At 39.0% G+C, this 25,068-nt stretch overlaps 5 protein-coding genes across 5 annotated transcripts; 2 read left to right on the forward strand and 3 right to left on the reverse strand.

Annotated features, from left to right (window-relative positions):
- Nucleotides 1–624: 624 nt before the first annotated feature.
- EAE97_005662 (uncharacterized protein) lies at nt 625–8,808 on the reverse strand (the record flags this gene model as incomplete). The annotated part of the gene is made up of 2 exons (XM_038876174.1): nt 625–8,411; nt 8,742–8,808. 2 exons carry the CDS (start codon nt 8,806–8,808, stop codon nt 625–627), a joined length of 7,854 nt encoding a protein of 2,617 aa, XP_038732650.1.
- A 477-nt stretch (nt 8,809–9,285) lies between these two features.
- EAE97_005663 (uncharacterized protein) lies at nt 9,286–10,318 on the reverse strand (the record flags this gene model as incomplete). Its single annotated transcript, XM_038876175.1, has 2 exons — nt 9,286–10,213; nt 10,275–10,318. The coding sequence occupies 2 exons, from the start codon at nt 10,316–10,318 to the stop codon at nt 9,286–9,288; spliced, it is 972 nt and encodes a 323-aa protein (XP_038732651.1).
- A 1,836-nt stretch (nt 10,319–12,154) lies between these two features.
- Nucleotides 12,155–13,814, forward strand: EAE97_005664 (uncharacterized protein; the record flags this gene model as incomplete). The annotated part of the gene is made up of 2 exons (XM_038876176.1): nt 12,155–12,633; nt 12,686–13,814. The coding sequence occupies 2 exons, from the start codon at nt 12,155–12,157 to the stop codon at nt 13,812–13,814; spliced, it is 1,608 nt and encodes a 535-aa protein (XP_038732652.1).
- Nucleotides 13,815–14,796: 982 nt separating this feature from the next.
- On the reverse strand, nt 14,797–15,969 carry EAE97_005665 (uncharacterized protein; the record flags this gene model as incomplete). The annotated part of the gene is made up of 1 exon (XM_038876177.1): nt 14,797–15,969. The coding sequence occupies one exon, from the start codon at nt 15,967–15,969 to the stop codon at nt 14,797–14,799; it is 1,173 nt and encodes a 390-aa protein (XP_038732653.1).
- Nucleotides 15,970–17,862: 1,893 nt separating this feature from the next.
- Nucleotides 17,863–19,507, forward strand: EAE97_005666 (uncharacterized protein; the record flags this gene model as incomplete). The annotated part of the gene is made up of 3 exons (XM_038876178.1): nt 17,863–17,905; nt 17,958–18,517; nt 18,719–19,507. 3 exons carry the CDS (start codon nt 17,863–17,865, stop codon nt 19,505–19,507), a joined length of 1,392 nt encoding a protein of 463 aa, XP_038732654.1.
- Nucleotides 19,508–25,068: the final 5,561 nt, after the last annotated feature.

The following is a 25,068-nucleotide window of genomic DNA, read 5'->3' on the forward strand; positions in this document are numbered from 1 at the left end:
TCTAAACTCAGTCTTTCATCCCGCAAAATGATCAACAAAAGCCTCCACCCTTTTTTCCCCATTACCCCAGCACCGTCAACGGCAGCCTTAGCTCTCCTATCCACGACCTCTTTATTACGAGGCGCAACGGCACCGGTGAGATGTTACGAAAGTATTCAAACACTTGCTTCTGCGAACAATTGCAAGAGTGGTTGTATGGAATGTGTTCAGGGTGATGTGGTCTTAACAAAGGTCATATGAATGGACTCTGGAGAACGACAGTGTATTGTCAACGTTGAACATGAGATAAATGTGTCTCTGGCTTAAATGGAGATGGAGAACTCATGGAGACTCTTAATCTGGGTACAATCCATGATCACTACCAAAATACTTTGGGGCAAATGGATTGATTCTATAATTATATTTCGTTGAGTAATAACGAAGCCGATCTAGGACGAAGTGTGTGCTTTCAAAATATTATGCGCCAGCAGTAAAATTATACTTGCTCTTTCATCCCCCCCCCCAAAAGTTACATACCATATAATAATTACAGTATACTGCATTGTTGTTTTTTCCTTTCGCGCCTTATACCCCAATATTCCACCATAACTCCAAATGATTTCAAAATCCACTACTTCAGTTCCATCATTGATCACTCTCCACCAAATATTTTCCCACAATCATCCACCACCAATCACCTACCTCCCAACCTTCCATATCTTGTGCCTCTCTAGCAGTTACGCCCAACCCTTCATAATCACATTTTTGCCAAACACCCTTTTCAACTCCCCAATCAATCAATTGTTTGATTTCCCATGCGTCGAGACTCGGTGCGAACACCCTTTCCAATCCCTCAATGTCAATACTACTTCGTAGAACGAATGCACCGGTAACTCCTAGGAGCACTTTTCTCCACATTCCCTCAATTACTTCTCCCGTTATACTTCTCCAAACCGGAAGCGCACCTCTTGCCCCAACAAATGGAGGTTCCGAAATCATGGCGTCAAGGTTAGGTATTGCGTGATTGTAAACATAACTTGAAGTGGGCGCGATATCCATTTGAAAACGATATTTCGCTTTGTCGATAAGTCTTGTTTCGTACCCGCCTTCGGTGAGACCAAATTTGTTCGCTCTAATGTTACTTTTTTGAATGTGAATACACCCATTAGCTTGTAGATTCGTAATAGCCAACACGGCACCTTCATTCACACCCCAAGGTATGTTCACAATAGACTCCCCATTTCGAAACTTTTGATCCAAGTCACACTTGAATAAATAAGCTTCTCGGTATTGTTTCTCGAAGATGATCTTTCCCGTACGAACGAAAACGGCGTTGAAAGCATCTGGAAGATTGTAAACTCGACCATTAGTACGAAGGCGTTTATTTTTGGTGATTATCTTGTTCTTCAACAAATCCTCTCTAGCTTCAATGATGATAGCGCTTGGAAGACGATTGAGCAACTTGTTTGCTGCTTTGCTATCCCATAAATGATCTGGTGTAACAGCTGCGGCCCTGCACCAAGATTTTGCAAGTGCGTAGTCGGTTATCTCATAATTGAGAGCATCTGGTTTCAACGGGTTTGAAAAAGGTACAGAATTGACAAGATTCATTCTTTGATAAACGGCAGCAAGGGTGTAATAATACTGTTCGGACCAGTAATTACTTCGAGTTTCGGGGACTAGTGCATATTTTTTCTTAAGTTCTGGGAATGAGCTTGGAAGGTCAAAGACTTTTTCTTCTTGTGTGGGAGTATTGATTTTTGACATGGCCCAATCGATTAAAGCGTTGAAATCATAGTCGACAATATGATCATAATCGATTGATTGGACTTGACCTTTTCGATATCCCTTGATGAAAGCTTCTTGGAAATCTTTTGTCAATTTATCGACCATTGGCTTTTTCTTAGCCCAAACAACCTGCCACCATTTCCTCAGGAAATTCAAGGAATAATCTTTAAAGACCGTTCCAAGAATAACCCAATCAATGTTCATTTCTAATCCTCCAAGCATTGCTCGAATGATAACAATACCCATGGTCAACCTCGCTTCTTCATCAACAGCTAAACCTTGCTCCTTGAATCTTTGTCTCTTTCTGCGAATATTCATATCATAATTGACCATTTGAGTACCGAGTAATTCTGCGGCGTATCGAACATCTCTGTGAACACCAAGAAGATCATCTGGCGCAGATGTGAGACGTCTAGGCATTACCCATTTGTTTTTCAGGCCTTTACGTACTCCTACATGTGGCTCCTTTTTCTGTTGTCTCTTTCGTTTGGCCCCAACAATGGTGTTTTGCTCTGGTGGTAGATCATCATTGTCTTCGAGAGCTGAGTATGGTATAGTTTCCATTGTAAAAGCAGTACGATCAAGCCATTGCATCTTCAGCTTTTCGGCATCGGTGCAAGCTACAAATGGATGAGCAAGATTCCACAGTCCAGCAGATTCGTCGAAAAATAAATGGGATAAACCTGGTGTCGCAGGGGTAGATGGTATGGAATCCAGACCAGGATTGTTCTGGCGACCAATTTCCTTTTCTAGTGGTTTAGCCTCGTAGTGATTCAAAATATCGAGTTCAGTCAAGCCATTAATACTAGCTTCCGTCAAGTCCATGGGATCTGGGGTTAATGATCTGTAAGCTCGCTTTGCAAGACCAGTATGTCTTGATATATCAGGATTCTTTTGTGATCTGGTGTGATATGTATAATTTCTTTTTGGCTGTCCATTAGTCTTCGAAATCTCTACTTGACCATCTGGTCGGTCAACAAGATCTCCCCGAATATTCTTGTTGAGAAAGAACTTTGATGGAACGGAAGGACGCATGATTGGTTTGTTAGTATGAATAACTGGTCGATGACTATCTTCCCGCTGCTGAAGATAATGTTCGCCTTGAGGGTTTCCAACAGTAATCTTATTTGGTCTAGTAAATATGGGATTTACACCATGTCCAAACGGTCTCACAGACCAAGAACCAGAATCACCTTGTATGAATGTAGTTGGCTCCGGAAGACGCTCTCTTATCTTGTAAGTTCTCTTTGGTTTGGCAGGTGTATTCCATGCGCTATTCGCCGAGTTTTGTAGCATTGTTGATTTTGATGACCACGTATGTTCCTGTGAAGCAGTTGTACCCTTTCTTCTTTCTAGTTCCTCGAGATTGAAAGTGTGAGCAGGACGTCTCATACGAGGTTTTATTGATTGACTACCATTGATATTTGCCGGAACCTGTTGGTACAATGGATGAAATTGCGACTCTCGCGTGGGGGTAGATCCAGGAAAGGGTGAAAACTCGCTTCCAGCGCCATCTGAATCTACATCGAGGTCCATTGGATCGTCTTCAAGGTCATCCTCGGCTTCCAATGCGTGAGCCTCAGGTTTGAACTCGTCATCTGAAGAATCGCCCCTACCTAGCTCCCCATCGGATCCCAGTACATCATTGAGTTGCGTTTCTATAACCTTCGGTGCCAAAGGAGGAAGCTTTCCAATAGAATTCAAAATCTCCAAAATGACACCTGGAGGAGAAAACCCAACTGGAATGTAAAATTCAGGATGCTTTGCTTTTGTATCATCTTGCATTTTGGTAATATCAGCTGAGGATGGGGTAGCCGCTTTTGGATCAAATAAAATGCTCCTAGTTATAGTTCTACTCCTAGCACCTGCAAAGTCAAATGTGATCTTTGAAAGTGCTCCATCCTCAAGTAACTCATCAAGAGCTCTGACAAACAACTTGTGTTCTGGAAGCACCCTAGAATTATGATAATACTTGAGCCAACATGCAACAAATGCAAACCAAAGGCCACGCTCTCCCGGTAAAGCATTGTTATTAGCCCGAAGAAGACAAAGAATGATATCTTTAACAACCTTCTCTTTCGACAATGGTGATACTGATTTTGGAAGCAAATGTTCTGGGGTTTGAGGTAATGACGGGATTTTGCCAAGTTCTTCAACGAGCGATGGTTTCTGCTTGACAATGTCAGCAATTTCCAAAAGTGCTGGTCGTTCCCCTCCCAAAGATTTGTAGACTTTTCCATTTCTACCAATGACCGGATCCCCTCGATCTCCTCTACTTTTGTCTGGAGATTTTTTCAACCCGGCAACTTTAGCAGCCCATTCAAAAACGGAGTCATCTGAGTCGCCGTGTTCAGACTCAGACTCGGATTGATCTGACGGTTCGGGTTGAACTTCTTTCTCTGGAGAAGTCACAGATTTACTTTTTGCCTCTGTCACTTTCGCCTTTTTCGGCGTCTCCTTTTGTGGTTTTCCATGTTGGCGTGGCTTGGTAGACGGAGCCTTCCAATTTGGATTGCATGTTGTTTGTGATTTAGAAAGATGATACTTGATACCTTCTTTATTCTTGAACCTAGAGCCACATTTTTCACATTTCCAGGGCTTGAGAGCGATCAATTCTGGATCTTCTGCCTGAATTATCTGGGGATTGGCCATTTGCACAAAAATTCGAGCAGTAACCAAATTTGCTCTCATTTCATTTGCAGACTTGTGAGCTTCTTTGGTGCGAGCAATCAAAAATCGATGAGCAGTAATTGAATCGTCATCCATCTTCTCTTTCAGGCGTAACTCCATCGGATTCGAACCCGGCATAGACACGATTGGGTTTTCGGCCATTTTAAAAACTTGCATTGTCCAAGTAGGCTCAATTATGCTTTCAGCCATTGGCCAGAATTTTAGTGTTGTTTTATCAGAAGATAAGATTAAATTCCCCATCACAGAATTGTAGATCGAAGACATGCGAGCAAAGATTGATTCAAATGGAATAGCATCGGCCTTTTCGAATCCTTCAAGATCATCGGGGTTAGCTGCTGGTGGTACTGTTCCAACTGGCTCGGCGATAGATGTTGAGGATTCTGGCAATATTGAACTCACCCCCGCTGAGATCTGGGGGCTTGGTATCTTTTTAATGTCAGGTATCAATTTCTTCTGTTGCTTCAATTCTGGAGCTGATTCGGAACCGGGCTGGATAGACGGTGATCTGTGGGATTGAACTGGAATGGGCTCCACCGAAGTGAGCTTGGACTGAGGTTCTACAGTTTCGGAAGACTGATTTTGATAAGATGCATGATCAGGTTGAGACACCTCCAGAGACTGCATTAATGCAGGATCTTGAACAGAGGAAGAAGAGGCTTCTACTTGTGTTTGAGATATTGTCTGACCTTGAGCCTGCTGTTCAATCTCGGGTCTATATGGGTGTGCATGACTGTTGGTAGAGGGAGAAGAGTGTGGTAAAAGTGTTGGGGACTGAGTCTGAGCCTTTCTCTCAATTTCTGGTCGGGCTGGATGTGCATGGCTTTCGGTAATTATCGCATGTTGTTTAGATAACGAAGAGTCTATTGGACCGAATTGCTCGCTGAGAGGCGAAGATACTTGCACTGGTCCCAAACTGTCTTTTCTTCCCACAAGTCTCTGTGGTTGTTGAATCTTTGCAGAAAAGGTAGTTGTAGAATATGGAGATGAATTATATGGAACGGGCGAAACAGACCCAGGTTGAAATACATGGGGGTGATTTGTTGACCTGGGACTACTATATGGAGCTAGACCGTTGGCAAGATTTTCTTGCGATGTATGAGACGATGTAGATGGATTTAAGCTATGAGAGACAGAAGCAGGACTTGATTGCTGGATTGAGTCTACGCTCATTGGAATAAACGGAGAGGCTTCCGATGATAGAGTATCCGGAGCTAAGAAACCTGCCGGCCATTGAATCTTGGATCTTGCATGAGGCGGCTTAGGAGGTGATGGTGGTAAAAATCCTGCAGGCCATGAATCTTGCATTGGGTCTTGACGGTCTGGGCTTTGTTGTATAGGACTTTGATGATCCGGGGTATGAATATGAGCCGGATTTCTAGTCAGCCAAGAGTTCAGGGCTGGGAACGTAGGTGTAGCCTGTCGACCGTCTTGATACAAACATTTGTACCTATCAGCTGGAGATGGTGTAAATATAGCTGGTACGTTGCCGCGGTATGATTGTTGATAATGGCGACCAGCAACTTGCTCATATTCAGACTGCTCTCGGTACGGTGAAATATGAGAGTTGAGATTCGGTGCTGGTGGCAGAGAATTTCTCATAGTTGCGTGTGACGGATGTGTTTCTAATGATACATTCCATCGTTTTGGTTGTGACTGCTCCATAGAAGCTGAACGAACTTCAGTCTGAATTGTGTCAGCCTGGCGAGAAAATTCACTATTGAACTTTTCAAATTCTAGTGCTAGTTCTTCGTTTGACGGGAAAGAGTCGGGGTGTGTATTGGAAGTTGATGATGGCTTTGCAGCTGACAAGGCCTTGAACTTTTCGAACTCCAGTGCCAGTTCCTCATTCGATGGAAATGAGACAGAATTGAGATTGGGTCTTTCCAGTTGCTTTTCAGGCGTAAGTATTGGAATATCTGCAGTCTTTTCAGTCTCAATAATGGAAGCTTCTGATGGATTCGCTGTCACAGCACTGGGCACGTCTGGGAGAATTTCAGGTCCAGGAATAGGCGCATCCAAAGATTTTTCAATTCCAGCACCAAGTAATTCCATTGGCTTTTGTGGTTCGGTGTCCGATGTCCTTGGGCGCTTTGAATTGTCTGTTTCAGATTGTTCATCTCTCTTTCTTTTCTTACGCTTTTCCTCTTCAGTGGCAGCGACATTCTTTGCAGCTTCTGACTCAGCTATAGATTGCAAAGCTTTTCTTCTCTCAGTAAGTACCTCAATCCATGTTCCCTTTCTATTTTCCAACAAATTAGGGTCACGAAGTTTTGCGGACTTTATCAATACAACAAATGTTTTTTTTCGAGCCAGCGATCTTCCTTCCTTAGAATCAAGAGGGTTTATATAGACGCCATCGATTCCAGCTTTGCGCTTCTTATCATCTTCTTCCCTTAACAGATCCTCATACGAGGTGAAAATTGGTTCACGGTGCCTTCTGTGGGGCTTAGATTTTGACGGTGTAGGGGAAGCCTCAGATTTTCCGGATTTTTCGACAACCGCAGGCTCAGGCTCTGGTGATGCTGTTTGAGTGGGAGTAAAGAATTTTCTGGGTTTTGGTTGTCTACGAGATGTACGGAGTCCCGATTCTGAGATTTGAAGTCCCGTATCGGCTGTATCCTCAGAGTTTATCTCTGGCCGCGACTCACTAGAAATTTCTTGGCGTTTGACTGTAGATCCTTTAGGACGACCACGTTTTTTGGGCGCAAGCTTTGGAGTTGAGAATGATTCCAGCTCGGCGAGTGACGAGAAGCTCATAGATGCAGGATCCTTCGGAGAACCCATTTCTATTGCTGAACCGCTAGGGGTGGCTTGACGAGCTGTACCTTTCGGACGGCCACGCTTCCGTTGTCCCGGTACAGGTCCGTGACGAGTTGCTTCCCGCGCAAAATAATCAATGTCATCTGCAGCATCCTCAATTGGAGATGTCTGTTGGACACCTTTACTAGGGGCGTTGCTTGATTGTGGAGAATGGTATTGATATCCAACTATAGGTGCAGATTGACCATTTCTTGACGAATGTATTTTTATTGGATGTTTTGGGATACTTATGTGTACTGCATCGCGTTGCTTATCGCTGGTTGTGGCGGTAGTATTTGAGGCTTGTTCTGACGAATCTGGACGTACAATATTAGAGGCTACGACGATAGTATCTGCATTGGTCTCTGGCGAATTATCAATCTCAGGTGTTGGCGTAGGGGTACTTTTGGCCGGAGGATGCCCATTACTTTCGACAACCTTTGGTTCATTATTATTTGTAAGATGGGCAATTTGGGGAGTGTGAAACCCGTCAGCCTCGGCGCGTGCTGCATTCAAAAGGCTTTGCAATCTTCTTTGCGAACCTTGCGTACCTCGTGGATCATCTGCAATCTTGTAAGACTTCTTATTACCAGACATCGGCTCAGAGGAAGGTGCTGCCTTTGTAAAAGATCCGTTCGGGATTGAATCCAATTGTTCTTGTGGTTCTGGTGATTGTTGCATCGGAGTTGTCACATCCGGAATGACTGAGCCAGGAACTGCTTTTGTTGATGAATCATTACTGACAATGGTAAGTTGCTCGATTGGCTCTCGTGCTCGCTGTATCGGTGTTGTTCTATCTAGAATGACTGGTCCGGAAGGGTCGATTAGAGCTATTGAGGTAGTAGGCCTTTCGTTGCTACTCGCTATCCTCTTTTCCAAATCCTTCTCGCCGAGTTCCTCCAAGGTGGTATCAATCATTTCAACATCAATTGGCTCTCCTCGGACCACAACTTTTCTGACACCATAGCCTAGAGCGACTGTATCACTCAACTCCAAACTCTTCATTACACCAACCTCTTCCTCAGAACCCTCTATCCTAACGTCATCCCGCTTGATAAAATCTTGCCAGACCTCATCTTTGATTTGCTCATTGGCAACAATTTCTTCCTTGAAATTTTCATCAAACTTCTCAGAAAGACTTTGTATAGCGATTCCTAGAGATTTTCCATCAGTTATGATCTCAACCTTGTGAAGGTCTCTCTCCCTATGGTTGACAGAGGCGGGTGATCTTCGTGGTCGATCACACGTGATGGACTATCACATCACATTCGCGAGAAACTCCAAAAAATGATGAAAAAGAGTGCCCCGCTCTCTCAAATGCGACTACAGACCACTGGACCATCGTAACATTTTTGTTGAAACAAGTCTGCTCATGAAGGAAACCGTGAATATCGATGACCCCAGTCACACAATATCCAATAGAAGGATTAATGGAATAAAATTTGACAAGGCTGAAAAGATTTTGAATATAAAATTTGACTCACCCTGCTCTCCTAAGCTCTTCACGAATTGATAAAACCAATCCATTACTTCCTCTTTTCCTTTTGGCATTGTGAAAAATTATCAACTCGCATTGTCTTATGAATTGAACGTGATTGCAATTGATAGAAGCAATAGAAATTTATCAAATTTTGAGGTTGTAAAAGTTGAAGTTGTATCTGTACAATGTTTATATTTTTGCGACATGTGAATTGAAAGACAATTGATAAATCTGCGATGAAGGCTTTGAAGCTTAAAATTTTAAGCGGGTATGGTATTGCGGGGTTTTGGTAGCCTTGGTACATGCACTAGTCAAATCAATGATTGGTCAAAGTGAGTTTTAATCAGGCTGTGACCTCGAAGTGAATATATTAATTGGAATTGAAAACCAATAATGACGAGCAAGGCTGATGAAAATTACTTGGTTTGATCAAATGAAAGTATTCGGGGGTTATTCAATATTACTAATAAGTTTCTCAACGAGTACATTAAAAGGGTTAGTATTTCTTATTATCTTGAAGTAAATTGGAGGTGTTCCATTCAAGTATATTATTGTGACTTGACTTTGTCCTTGTGATCCTTCATCATTTGTCTATATGATTCAACGATATTCTTCCTCTCTTCACCCAATTCTTCTCTTCTCCTTAAGCTTCCAGCTGCTTTGGGTACATCTGAAACTTCTACCTTGACTCCATGAAGCTCCTTAAACTTAGCTTTAGGAACTTTGGTGAAAGTTGGCGGAGCCTGTACCACATCATTCAACCCAGCCTTCACCTCACCTCTATTCTTCGCGATTATTGCCCAAGGATCATCATTCCCATCATCGATTTCTCCCAGAACCTTCTTCTTCTTCTTTTTATTCTTGCCTGTCTTTCCATCTGTGTTTATGTCGGACTTCCACTGCATTTGCCCTTCTCCATCCATCTCCATATCATCCTCCTCCCTCAATTCTGCTGCTTCTTGTCGTTTCTCTTGAATCTTTTTCTCTTCTTCTCTCCATTCATCATACATTCGATGCATCTTCTTCTCCGTCTTGGTACGTCCCTGTTTGAGACCTAATGGATCTTTACCGCCTTTAGCGCTTTTATGAATCAATCCTCCAACAGGTAATGCCGCGTCAACTCTTGCTGAAAACTCCGACATCTTTTCTCCAGGTCTAATTTTAGGAATTTCCATGGCTGGCTCTTCTTTCTTTGGTGTTGATACATTCTTCTTTTCCGAATCGTCGTCGTTATTCTTCGCCTTTTTGGCTTTTGGTTTTCTCAGTCCATCATCTAATCCTTTGGGTAATTTCTGTCCGGATTTAAAGGCCATGAGCCTGGCAAATGCTTTCGGTGTGTCATCGTCCGCATTGGTGTTTCTCTTTCTCTTCTTGTTTTTGCGCGTAGGATTTAGTTCGCTGGTAAAGATTCCGTTGGCATTGCTGGATTTAGAAACAGGTAGAGGTTTTGCGATGGTAGTGGGTGGTAGGTTAATACTATTGAAACATTGGGTTAGTAATTGAAAGTGATAACTCATTTTGATTGGAGAACTCGTACGTAGATTTATCATCCCCCCCTTTACGTGTATGTTTATGCGGCATATTTTCCAAGTGACTGAAAGTAATGTAGTATTGTCGTTGTCATTGAAAATCTCTAGTGATCTAGATTTGCGCAAAGAGATCATGGAAATTAAGTTTTTCTGCCATGAGGTCTTGGGCGGTGAGCTCCTTAGCTTGGCATCATTGATTTCCATTGCATAATTCTAGACTAAGATCTCCCATAATAGCCACTCAAACTAAGAGAAATCGCATTGTCAAATCAAATACAAATTAATAATAAATTAAAAACACCAATAACTTTATGATATAGTTATCTATAACGTGGTTTATTAGTATGCAGGCTATATCATTATATGGGCCACTTGAAAATACACCAAAATTTGATTTTTTTTTAATATTTGTATTTTAATAATTAATCATTATTTTTGTAAAAAAAAAGAATGCTAAATAATAATAAAAAATTAGTTTTTCAGAAATCTAGTTTTTATATAAATATTCTTATTATATTATAAAAAAGTGGAAATTATCACGATTTTCATTATAAAAAAATTATTTCTTCAATAACTACTATAATAATTCAAATTTCTAATAAAAAATTAAATTTTTATAATAATTATATAATTAAATTTCAAATTTTCAAATTTTATAAAATTATATTATTAAATAAAGAAAATGCACGATTATACACAGACAAATTTTGTATGTAAAAGAAGGTGGCTCATATAATGATATGGCCCACATGCTGATAAACCACGTTAATCACCTCGTTCGATGAACTTACATAATATTTTACGATATACGATTATCATGCCACCTCCGCTCTTAAACCTAAAACTTGAGAAAATCACAAAACGATGGTCTCGTTCCCAAGTATCTTTGTACTTGATGGAAGATGGATCTTGAAGCATTCTTAATGGTGGCTTTTAACACGTGCCCAACGAACGCGGCACGTTTGTCTTTGATGTGCCCCGATAATTGACCCTGATGGTCTAGATCCATTTGTTTGTTCCATGGGGTAAGATTGAAATGGCATATGAGATGAAGGCGTCGAAAGGTGTGCTTAATCTATAGGAAATGCTTGGACATATGACCGAAAGCAGAATCATATCCGGGGATATATGTACGTTGAGATGCAAAATGTCTAAAGGATCAATGTGACCATACAAAACATGTTTCTAGAATCATTTGGTTCTAGCAAGTCACAACTGAAGAAAGTGTGCCACCAACATTTCCATATTAGTTATTCCTTAAATTTCTTAAATTTCCCATATTAAATTCTTCGTTCCCTACATAATTCTTTTCCTCTCCCTGACAAGCATGATCCTTTAACTTTTTCCTGAATCATACAATATAACGCAGCTGCGGGTATTTTCTACAACCATATACGAACTTCCCAATCAGAAAGCTTCAGTCTCATCCAAATCCTCATCCTAAAAATCCTACCTGCCCTACCGTTACCAACAACTATACTAGACCAAATGTCAACTAACTGTTTTACATATACGGAAATACTCCAACGCCAACTATAATACGAGCTCTCCTTCATCGCCTCATCCTGCTGTTTGATCTGTCAGCAGTGACATTTCGACATTTCCCTCCAACGAACGCACGGAACTTGGGGTCTGGAGAGCGCTTTGAATCTACACCAAAACAGCAAAACTGTCTCAAGTATTTAATACCTCATAATTGTCCTTCGAAACTTGGTCCAAGCAATTATTCAGACTCAAACGACAACTGTTTTCATATTCAAGTCAAGTATTCAAGGGAACTCTTCAATTCGAATTGGAATTGTTTTAAACATTTCTATTTATACTGGACTGAAAGACCCTGCCAAGACTCTCAACTTTCTTCGATACGACTATCAATACGGGGAAAAACATGTCCCACTTATCACCCTGTCATGGCACCGAAGCTACTGTGATGTATGATGAAATGACGGAAATGTTAAATGGTTCCATACGGAATTCTCATGATGATGATATCCAAGCTTCAAATCATTCATCTAGATTCTTAACTCGTTCTAGTTCACCAATGGAGAAATCAAGAAAACCAGCAGATTCTTTCGAATATTCGGATACACCGACTCTTCGAGGTGAATTCATATCAAGACCGAGGAATTCGAATCAGACGAGTAGGGCGAGTAGGGCGAGATATTGGTTAAATAAGATGACTTTAAAGAGTAGGAGGAAATCATCATTTGATGAACATGAAGGATTTGAAGATTTCAATACAGATACAACTTCAGATATTGGTGATGGGTTATTGACGGGTTTACATAAAACGACCAGACGGCAAACGAGAAAGAATGGAATATTCAATTATTTCGTCTTTGGGGGGATAAGTGGTCTAGGAATATTGTGAGTTTTTTAAACATTCTCTACTTAGCAATTTAGTACTGATATCTCTTAGATCAATTCTTCTTTTCACGAATCTTATACTCGGGGCCGCAACATTATTTTGGGGTCATGATATTGATGATGTTTTGAGAAATTGGGGGAAATCTGGAACAGGAACAGAAAATTTGGCTTGGTATCCAACCGACTTCACACGAGATATAAACCCTATTCCATGTCATTCGCACAATGATTATTGGAGGCGAGTACCATTATTCGATGCATTAAGAGCAGGATGTACAGGAGTGGAGGCTGATGTTTGGCTTTTTGACAATGATTTATACGTTGGACATAATACTGCATCATTACAACGAAATCGAACATTTCAATCCCTCTACATTAACCCTCTTGTCGAAATTCTCGAACGACAAAATCCAACCACTGATTTCTACAATGGAACAAATCATGGAGTTTTTGATGCGGATGATGGGAAATCCCTAACACTTTTAGTGGATTTAAAAACTGATGGTGCAGAAACATGGGAATGGGTCCTCCAACAACTCGAACCATTACGAAAACGTGGATGGCTTTCTTACATGGAGAATGACACTTTACATACTCGACCTATTACTGTTGTTGGAACGGGTAATACACCATTCGATGTCCTTACGAAGAATTCAACATATCGCGATGCCTTTTTTGACGCGCCACTTGAAACAATGTGGGAACCAAAACATGTTACTGAGGAAATGAAAGATTGGTCTAATATTGAAGACGATTCATCAGGAGAAGATCTAGATGAAGATGAAGAAAATGCAGAGGAACAGATCTCAGAAACTTCTACCTCGATACCGATTCCAGCGAGAAAACCTATGCCGATTCCTCATAAGAAACCAAATAATGGACAGGGTATGTCTGGTGTATCACCAGATACTGATTTTAATCCTCTAAACTCATATTACGCATCTGTTTCTTTTCACAAAGCAGTGGGTACGGTATGGAGAGGAAGGCTAAGTCCTAAACAAATGAAGATCATTCGTGGGCAACTTAGAGGGGCACATAGAAGGGGACTGAAGGCTAGATATTGGGATCTGCCAAGTTGGCCGATTGGGCTAAGAAATCATATTTGGGATGTTCTTGTTAAAGAAGGAGTTGATTACCTGAATGTAGATGATTTGAGAGCGGCAGCAAAACAAGTCTGGTGAGGGGATTATAGATTTTTCTCTCGGACAAGAATTTGCAAAGACAAGGACGATAAATGGTGCAATGCATAGTGGGGTGTGTATAGGATGGTTGATTGACGATCGTTCATCATGATGTTTAAATATTAGCATTGGGGCATTTCTTTGAGGGCTTCCTGGTGCATAGATGGCGTTTTGATCTGCATTAGCATTGGGTATACCTTGGGAGTAGTTTGACATGAAGGCATGATTAGTATGATATTCTATCCGAATAGTTTAGTATAAAAATCAATACAACATTTGCATTTTGGGTGTGGCTTGTGGTGAGATTTCGTTTATCCAGATCTGTGAAACGGCAGCCATGACCTGAGAAGAATGGATAGGCGAGAAAAGGGAAATTTTGGGGAGGGATGGGGAAGAACGGGTGAGGAAGGAGGTGTAAGGAAGGAGAAAGATGGGAGACTATTATCTCAAAGCCGATTCAATATGATGTGCCATAACTAATGGCAACGAGCAAAACTTTTCATCTCTTATCCGGATCGGAGCTCGCTATTGAAGTTAATTTGCAAGTGTGTCTGAGCAAAAAGAAGCGGGGAGCGTGAATTCTGGTTATTCAAAAACAAGCCTAGTAGAAATTCGATGTTAGAAAGTATTTCTAGAGGCAAGGCAAAGTCCCACTAGAGATGGCCAGGTCATTTTACCTACCCCAATAGTAACTCAACGTCAATCGGGTTCCCACTTGGGTGCCCATCGACCATGACATACATCCATAACATATCACCGCCACCACAAACTCCTTGACGCAATTTTTGGACATGAAAAAAGAAGAAACTGTTTGCTATCTATCTATTCTAATTTTTATTATCACTCATAAGAGGATTTAGGTGTCATAAAAGACTGCGCAGAATGGCTCCTATGAGTTATCATTCAATATCCCCACAAGGGAATAGTATAAAGGGAAAGAAACCATTCGCCATCCACCTAACGGGCATAGAACTGGTTCCATCTATTTTTTGTTCCTAGGATGCTGTGGACAAATCTTCTGGAAACTTAGATGATCTGGTGCACCACATCGGAGGCACACCTTATGTAGGCCATGTGTGCCCGTCGTACCAGCAAGATGGTTGTTGAGGCCTGCACACTGTGGGCTTTTCCCATCTGAATTTGATGGATGTGAGACTGATGGGCCTCGTCTCTCTTGTTCTCGATATCGAGAAAGGTATCCAATGAGTGGCGGATCATTTGGTATGACTGGTTGATGGTCTCTAAAACCCTCGCTGATAACTAGTGCACCTTGTCTTACCACTTGATCTAGATGGTGATTTCCCGAGATTACTTGCTGAGTTTGCTGTTCTTCAGTATCTGCATTCAGAGGTTGCGGCAGAGTCAATTCCTGTCGTCGGTGTGTGCGTTCCAATGAGGCTTGATTTTCAGTTTGAGTATCTTCTTCCTTCTGAGCCTCTGCAGTATCAATGTCTTCTGGTGCTTGGGTATGGCGAAGTCTCTTGGCAGTACGGGATCCAAATCCTTCCTCTCCTGCACGCTTCTGTTCCACAATGGATGAGGGTCCCTCCATTATATGCTCTGCGGTGTAACGGGTACCATCTGCTGCGTGGGGCGCACCATTCAACAATAGGAAGCTCGACAGTGGAAGGGGAGGAGGATTTTCAGATTCGAGAGTATCGATTCCTTTTTCTGTTTCAGTTCTGCCGCCTGCAGTAATATCTTCGGTGTTGGTAATCCGAGAGGGGCGCGAATCTGGTGAGTTTTCAGGTAAATCGGAAGGGTGTTGAATACTTGTGCTTGCTCGATCTCGCATTTGATGATGGTTTCTCAAATTGAGCGCCTGCTGAATTTGTTCAATATCTTGCTGTTGCGTCTGCATTTGAGTACGCATCTGTTGTATATGATCCTCCAACATTCTTATCTGTATTCCACCTTGCATCTGTGTTTGTGTTATCTGTTGCATTTGTCGTATCTGCTGTGTCCATGATACCACAGCGGGCGATATTCGAAATGGAGAAGCGGGTGATGGACTGATTAAAGTATGCGCCATGTCAAGCTCCAGATTCTGGTTGTCATCTTCTTGTATTTGGTCATCGCCATGATTCTGATAGCTTTGATCTTCTGAAGTATACTGGTCTCCATCAGGAGTATTGTTCTTTCGATTGTCCGCCATTTTTATGAGTCGAAATTTACTGTATGTTTTTGATGGTGGCCGCTCTATTTCTTCAAGTCGCAAATTGTTGTGGGAGACCAAGCAAAATCCGGCAGCTGGGCTGAATTTCAGTTTAAGTGAATTTCCTCTCAAGTGTTTGCGTCTGATCATCTCGGACTACTAAGCAATGTTTACGCGTCAGACTTTGGGGTTCTTCACATTTATATAGTAAGCTCAACAACATTGATAGAATGTCATAGCACGCACTTCCTGTCAAGAGCGCTGAATTTAGTTATAGTTTATATCAGCATGAGTTTGTAACATCGTGGTATCGCAAGACCATAGTATCCTTATTGTGAATTAGATTCCCTTTGAAAGATACTGTATTCTTTTGGAGAAGAGTGAACGGGTGTGACATGTGGAAAGATTATGGAAGTGATCAGATTGAAATGAATTTGTTACATATAGCGGGCTGGGGTTCCGCTCGGAAAAAGTTCCTCCATTTTGAGGTGATAATGATTGTAAAGTGGACCGCGGGATAAGGGGCAGCTTGAAGGTCGTGTTGAAGTATTTCTGATACTGGGTGGAGCGGATAGGTGCTTCTGGGACTACTTGTCTCATTTATAATTAGATATGGGATGAGTAGCATCATAGGGGCATGGTCAGATTAGTGGAATATAATATGAGAAAGATTGACCTCGGGAAGACAAGATTCAACATTTGTGCTTGCTTTAGCTCTTTTAGACAGTATATAAGGAATTACGGCGAGGAGCATCGCGGTTAAGATTACCACAACGAACGGTTCTGTTTGAGTGGTGAAGTGATCTCGTAGGAGACACAGCTGAGGAACCTACTCGGAGTGTTGCATTACTTCAAGGAAGCCGATGGATGGGTTCAATTCCCGGCAGTATATTCATTTCCTTTCGTGCTATAATAAGGATAGAATCCTGTACACAGCCTAGCCTTGCTATTCAACCACCATCTTTACTGTTACTCTCGAATAAGACAAGGCAATCATAAACTTTCCATCCTATCCTGTCAACAATAACATATTGCCATCTCTGAGTAGTTTAATGATTCATATATCTGAACTGATATAATATATACTGAAATAGACATGTCACACGATTATCTCCATAGTTCCAATATCAATCTTTACTTTTTATATAATAAAAAGGCAATAAGAGTATAGCGCGCTAAGGAATTTTGTTCTATAACAAACAAAGTTTGTAAAAGTATTTTTTTTTTTTTAATTTATCAAATAGTTAATTTCAATTTCAATTTCAATTATTATTGTTGTTATTCTTTAAGATGGATGATTTTATAAATATTGTGTTTTTGTTTAAGTAAATTAAAGAGAAGATTAATATAGTTTATCAGTACGTGCATTATATCAGTATGTGTACTACTCATTTTATATACAAAATTCATCTGTGTGTAATTATACACTTTCTTTATTTATAAATTAAAATTTCTGAAAATTTAATATTAAATTTCTAATTATATATGAATTATAAAAATCTAATTAATTGTAAGAAAAACTTAATTTATAAAATAGTTATTATAGAAATAATTATTTTGTAACAAAAATCATAACAATTTTCATTTTTTCTAAGATTTAATAAGAATATTTATATAAAAACTAGATTTCTAAAAATCCATTTTCATATAATTATTTAATATTTTTTTTTTTCTAAAATAATGATTAATTATTAAAATAAGAATATTAAAAAAGGCCTAATTTTAATGTATTTTGAAATGATACACATACTGATATAATATACGCACTAATAAACTACGTTATAAGAGATGGTGATAATTAAGAAAAAGTTATTAAAAAGTTTTTCGAAAGTAAACTTAAGGTTTTTTGAAAAAGATTAAAACTCAAGAAGTTAGAAGATACTCCTTTGGAATATGAGATTAGAATCCCAAATTCAATTTGTGCTTACTTCTGTATGTTTATATTCAATTTATTTTCTTTTTAAAATATTTAATTAATTTTTTGATAGGGTATGAGAATGGCATTAAGAAGGTATATGAGCTCTTCCCTGATGCATTCACGCCCAGATCGAGATCGAAGGCTCCAGAAGCCAAGATTAAGAAGGTTGAGAGATCTGTCGTGGCACCATCACCACCAAGCTCGTCCACAACCTTGATTGCTGGTATTCCGTTGCAAGATTGGTTGGCGCTTAAGCAAGGAGATCCAGAAACTGCCCAGGAATTGATGGAGAATTGGAAGGCTGCGCAAGCAGAGAAAAAAGCCGAAGAGGCAAAGGCAAAGGCAAAGGCAAAGAAAGAGGCTGAAGAAGCAGAGGCCAAGGCAAAGAGAGAGGCTGAAGAGTCGAAGGCTAAGCCGAAGTCAGATTCTACCGCCAAGAAAGAAGGTTCGGAATCAGATGTTGATTTGTCGCACCTGCTCGACAACAGAGAGACCTCAGCGTACGCGCCCGGTGGAGCATGGAGAAATAGATTGCAGCCAAGTCAAGATAGAAAGGGTTCTAAGTCGCAAGATTCGAATCAGAAGAAAGGTTCCAACCCTCAAAGTAAAGATGAGAGAGAGAGCAAGCAAGTCGAATTCACTCTTCCGCTTCGCTCAGACATGCAGTGATTGATGAATGTCGCTGTCCAGTCTCAGCCTGGTCAGGTCTCCAAGATGTTTGTCGGACCGAAAGGAGAGTACGTCCATGAATTAGAGAACTACTTCAAGATCAATATTGTGAAGTATTGGAGAAAGAATGGGAAGTTCTCGGTGCTGCTTCTCATTCCATAGCCATGGAAGAAATACAAGCATTGGGACAATGTTCCAGCAGAATACAAGCGAGCTCTCAACGCAGCATACCAATTTTTGGAGCTTTGGGCTCAATTGAATAATCGCCCCGAGACGAGAACAGCTTTGGAGTTTCTCAACATTTTGTTGAAAGATCCAGAGCAAGTACCTCAAGATGGTCCTTTGAAGGAATTCCTTCTGAAGACCAAGAGAATTTTGAACAGCCCGAATCACGTTTCGAATTTTTTGAAAACTTCTGGTGGCAATTCGAGTTGGGCAGGATTTTCTAACAGCGGCCCAATGTCAGGTGGAGGACTTCCCTCGACTGATTTAAAGGGAGTTCAGAGCCGACTCGAGCCATTGCGCAGTGTTGGCGATAACCTCGGAAGCTCTGAGGATGAGATTCAGATTGCCAAGTTGACTACTGACATGGAAGCAATTTTGCTGGCTAACGAGGTCACGGAAGAGGAGATGCTAGATCCTAATGGACCTATGCAGAATGAATCCAAAGCTCGCGTTAATTGGATCAATTGGCGTAATCAGAGAGAGGCTTTGGTCAAGAAGAGAAAGACAATCTCTGCTGTTTACAAGGGAGGTGTCAATGTCAATGCAGTGACATTCGGTGATCCAAATCCGTTTGTTTTACTTGCAAAGAAGGAATCGAAGGAGGAATTGAAGAAGGGATTGGAGAAGGAAGGTCCTTCATCTCCTGCTGAAGCAGAGAGTGAAGAGACATCAAAGACTATTACTGAGGGGGGTGAAGATGCTGGTGGCGACACCTCGGTAGATTAAGTCAAGAATATGAGGGGATTTGAATGGAGGTGGGGGAGAGGGAAGGAGAGAGGGTGGATGAAAATTATGAACTCTTGAGAGTTGATTGAGTGATTCCTGAAGGAACACAATACCTCCTGAAGGAGATGATTGCTATGATGAAAACTCTTGAGAGTTGGTTCAGTGATTCCTTGAGGAACACGAAAAGACGACTTGCTTTTTGAGCATAGTACATCGACTTGGTAACTATAGTTATTGAAAATGATACTTGTCAACAACACCTAATGAAACGCTGACTATTTTTATCTACAGATGCCATGTCATGGCGTTGTGAATCTGCGGTGAATTTATGTGTGATATATTGAGGTCTCCCAAATCATTTTCCAGACAGCTGAATGTGTTCCTGCGGCAAAGAAAGATCAAATGTGACGGCTCCATCAAACAACATTTCATGGGATTACTCAACCAGAAACCCCTAAGATATTCCATAACCCGACTGAGGGTTTTCCGGAGTGTTATGAAAACAGGTAAATTGAAATTACTTTCATGAACAAGTACCGAGTGCTCTCTGGACCTAATCCTGGATGCGTGATTCACAAGGCAAGTGCTGGGCAGTGATCCCCAAAGAAGTTACAAGCGAGCTTCAAAATATCTTCCGTGCTAACTTGGGGGTGGAGAAATGCATATCCCACCTTACCAAAGTTGGGCTCATACTTTGGGATTTAGATTACTAGCCAAGACCTCTACCCCATACTACTGAGCTTAAAAGTATTGACCAACTCTATTTGCGTCAATCCAGCCCTTGTCGTCTCAGTGGCATTCCACTGTGTAAGCAGGCACCAAGACACAATTGTCATGACTTTAAGAAGGTATACTCTCCAATGCCCATGAACGAGTGTCGAATCAATATTCAGTTGTTGATCAACTAATAAAGCTATTTAAATCATGAGACTGAACGTGGTAAGTGATGATGTTGAACTTCGGTCCCGTGGTGCTGACGCTATTATATAAGCCGCCAAACATCGATTGGCGGGGCGGGGTGAAAGGGTGCACGCGTACATCCACCTCATCCCTCAAACCTCACGTTTTGCCCCACTCTATCTTCTTCTTTAAAAGACTATATGAATGTACTATACCTTTTAAGATGTGTCCTCATATGCCATTCAGTAACAACTGTGAAAGTTGACGGATGCTATAATATGTAAGAATGGGTGAAATGTTGGACCACAATTCCACTCGGTCTATCTAGCCTTTTCTCCATCCGCTTCTACCGCAAATGAACACGACCACAACTTCGAGAAAGTACTGAAATGCTTACTCGTTACTTTGATCCTATTCACAGATCAATCAGTAGCTTGAATACAAGAGGTGGCTAAACACCCTTTACAATGCATGATAGGCTTCTACCTTGGAGATATCATTCTTCGAGATGATCTTCCTGTTCCTAAAAGCCAGATGTCTAGAGTCCAGTTTCCGCTCTTGAGTGGGCAGAGCAAAACCGTGTTGTCTCCCCGTTCTTGTGTTCTCGAATCCTCTTTGCTCCTGCTCACTGTCCTCTGATTAGCACCCTAGTTGGGACATTTCTAGTAAGCATCAGCAGGAGCAGCGACGCCCTCGATCTTCTTACGCGATTCCCACTATACTGCTTGTTTTATGACCAGTAGTTATTTTCGACTGCCTCATTCGCTATCGAACAAAATGCCACCAGCAACGATAGGCCTTCGCCATTATCCCTGAGGTATTGGGCCCCTTCGATCACTGGTCAATTGATAGGATTAATCGAGCGACGGTTAAGGGTTTCTTTGGTAGCTACCTATGGCCGGGTGTACCGTCATGAGTGTGCATTAACTGAAGTCACTCGCCGTACTCGTCGCAAAAAGTGCCAGAGCCACACGTCAATGACTATGATGGTGGGCTCGCAATAGGTAACAAATTTACTACCTCTCGAATCACTCTCTCAGGTGATATCATAGTGTCAGCAAAAGAGCCCCAAAATATTCAACAGTCGCGGAATTTTAATGATTGTTCGGATGTGCAATCGCTCTCGAACGCTTCGTCGACTCGACGTATTACGTACAACCCTTTATGCGATGTGCCTATTACCCAGGTCCTGTCAGACCATAGTCTCTAATCCCATTATTCCAGAGTCTAACTAACGTGCCCGAGGACGAAAGCATACCGCACCGCGTTGTCGATGGTTAATGGGGGCTTACGGCATGTCAAATACCGCTTGAAGCCGTGAAAGCGTATTATTAACCGTATACATTAATGGCTGAATTTGATCGTTGCAACATTCTTGGGATGATCTGAGCCGTGGCGTAAAACGGTGCGATTTCAATCTAGTTACAAAATTAACTACTTGCTGCCCTTGTTCTGGCGTCATCGCCGTAGGTCATCCAGAACGCGTTAATATATCTGCCGTTCCGGGGTGTGGCCCAGTTGGGTTCGAAAAAATCTAGTGATTAGTTCTATCTTGTGCGGTTTTTTTCGGACTCCGTGATAGAGCTTACGAATCTGTACGCGCACTGCAATGTTTTATAATCATGCAGTAATATTGGGAGCCCTTGGAATAGCCGTGGGTCATTAATAAAACTTGCCATTTCTGACAACTTTTTGTCACCTACTATCAATGCCCCTTTCTTGCTGTTATCATTTTCTTTTTGTCTGTCACGAAATTTTAATAGTTACATGGGCTTTCATACCCTATATTGTAAAGCCTTCAGGGTGTACAAAGGCTCAAGTGAACTTTGTCAAGAATTAGTTTTTGGAAGGTAATTCTGAACAATCAATCTAATCAATCAGGCAGTCGTTTGAAATCCTCTAATTTAAGCTTATACTTCCTGATAATTCAGCAAAAATGAACTTTTTAAGTTCTCTGATTATGATCGTAGCGACGAATGAACGAGGGATCATCACATGCATTCTTGATTAACGTGATTTATCATCAAGTGAACCATATCATCGAGTGGACCACTTTCACCTCAATTCACACTTTCAAACTCATATTATTCAACAACAACTAAATCAATTAATTGAAACTATAAAGATTCTAATAATCTAGAATCTATTAAATCATTTTGACAAATTCTTATATTATACTTAATCTTTCTATACTTATTATAACATCAATTAAAAAATACTTTTCTATTAGAATTCCTCTTTTTTTGATATTTATTATATTAAATCTGAATATCAATCTCTTATTGAGATAATATATCAAAAGCCTTTTATTTAGTAAGTATTCCTTTTTAATATAATTAAGTTTTTTTCATATATCAATACTTATTTAATATTTCATTCACTATTTGAAATGTATAAATCTTTATATTCAAAAGTATATTTTCATAAGCTAATCTCTCTATATTTTTACACAAATCTGAACACACACAACAGCGAGCTTAGATCGTACTAAGCCGCACCTTTCGACTATATAAGCTCTAGTATCAGATATACCTATAGTTGTCGCTAACAGCGTAAATGCTATGGCAATTACTTCTATAAGAGTATTAATTGTAATCAATCCCTAGTTTATTTGTAATCAATTATTATCCTCACCCTTATTATTTAATTATAGTAATATGGGCATTTATAGTATAAAAACTACAAGAGCTATTATATTAAGTCTATAAGTAACAAGAGAATTTTTTATTATAATATAATTAAATGCTTTTGATGAGTAAATATAACTCAAATATAAGATTTATAAAATATTTGAAAAAATACTTCAACAATTCGAAGCTGATAGTATACTAAAAAAAGCATTTTTTAGTAAAAAAGTATATAATATAGCAATAAATAATATCAAAACCAAATTATTATAAATTATAATACAACCTATAATTGGAAATAGGTATAGTAATAATCCAAATTACATCTATGTGAATATTACAAAAATCCCGAAAAACTTGAATACATTTATAAATACAAATATATATATATAAGGGTAAATCAATAAATAGAAATCAATCAAATCCTAGAGAATTAGAGTAAATATCTATTTACTAGTAGTAGAAATTATTATACTAATAATAAATCGTTTAAGTATTTATATATTAAAAAAAGCAATTAATAAAGCTATTTTTAATTTAAAAGATATTGATATAGCGGCTATTATTCTTATAATTATTAATTAAATAGTATATATTGCTAATAGTGTTATATATAATAAACTTTTTGAAATTGAGAATATAAAAAAGATTAAAAAGATTCTAAATTATAATAACTTGGAATGATTTATAATATAATATTGCTATATACTAAAAAAAATTTCAATTTTTCTTAGTAGTTTGAATAGAAATAGAATATTAATTATTAAGGAAATAATAACTAAGGAAATATTAATATAAATAGGTATTCCTTTAATTAATTATTAAATCATTATTTGAACTACTAACTTCTATAAGTAGATCTGAATTATTAGTTTACTAAGAGAAATCTCTCCCTTTTAACTTTTTGATAGCTCTAAATAAGTTTAGTATATTAAACCGAAATAGTATATTATTCACTATAATTTAGAATATCAGAATTTCTATAATTCTATAATATATAAGAGTGCTTTAAGATATAATAACTATGGTATCCTATAAACTAATTATAACAGCCTATTTAGGTCTGAGTATAAAAACAAAATTGAATATACAAATTATACAGAATCATTCTAGATTGGGTATAACAGTTATTCTGTAATATTGTATTAAATTAATAAGAAAATTGTATATCTTATAAAATCCGAAATCTATAAAATCAAGAAATATAATCGAAAAACTCATTTAATTATTGAAATATTAATTAACAAAATATCTACCTCAATTATAATAGCTTCTTGGAATGTTATAATAAAAATTCCTTTCTCCTTCAATCTATAGAGAATATATTATTATATATAAAAATCTGAGTAATTCCTAATATATTTTTTAGAACTTCTTTTTGACTAATAGTTTGCTCAAGGATCTTTGTTATTCCAAAAGGAAGCACCCAAATAAAAATAGTTTGAATAAGAAAATATTCTTTAATATTATATTATCACAATATACCGATATAAATATCAATATTGACCTGAATGAGTAGTTACTTCTTTTAGTATTATAGTATTAGTTGCTAGATAGCTACAACTCAATTCATATAGATCAACTAAGTGAATATATAGAAGAAGATAGGAACATATATTATAATATTATAAATAATATATAAATAAAAATTGAAGATTTTATACATACAGGAATCCTTTATATACCCTAGAACTCGAATCTAGAATTATTCAGAGTATAATCTTTTTATATTGATAAATAACTAGAATAATCTAAATAATTCTAAAAGAAAAAAAAAAAGATCAAAAACAATAATATATATATATAAAAGCAAGTGATTATATATATAATAAAATGTATATAATTATATTAGAGTTTTTTCTAAATAGAAATAAATAATATATAGATTATTAATATATATTAATAATTAAATATTAGGAAGATAATAAATCTAATAATCTTTTTGATTTTTTTTAATTGTATAATAATAGATGGTGATTTCAATATTAAGTATAATCTATTCGAATCTAATATAATCTTGATTGATCAAGAAGC

Source organism: Botrytis byssoidea, assembly GCF_014898295.1.
Source record: "Botrytis byssoidea strain MUCL 94 chromosome Unknown BBYS_010, whole genome shotgun sequence".
Lineage (NCBI taxonomy): Eukaryota > Fungi > Ascomycota > Leotiomycetes > Helotiales > Sclerotiniaceae > Botrytis > Botrytis byssoidea.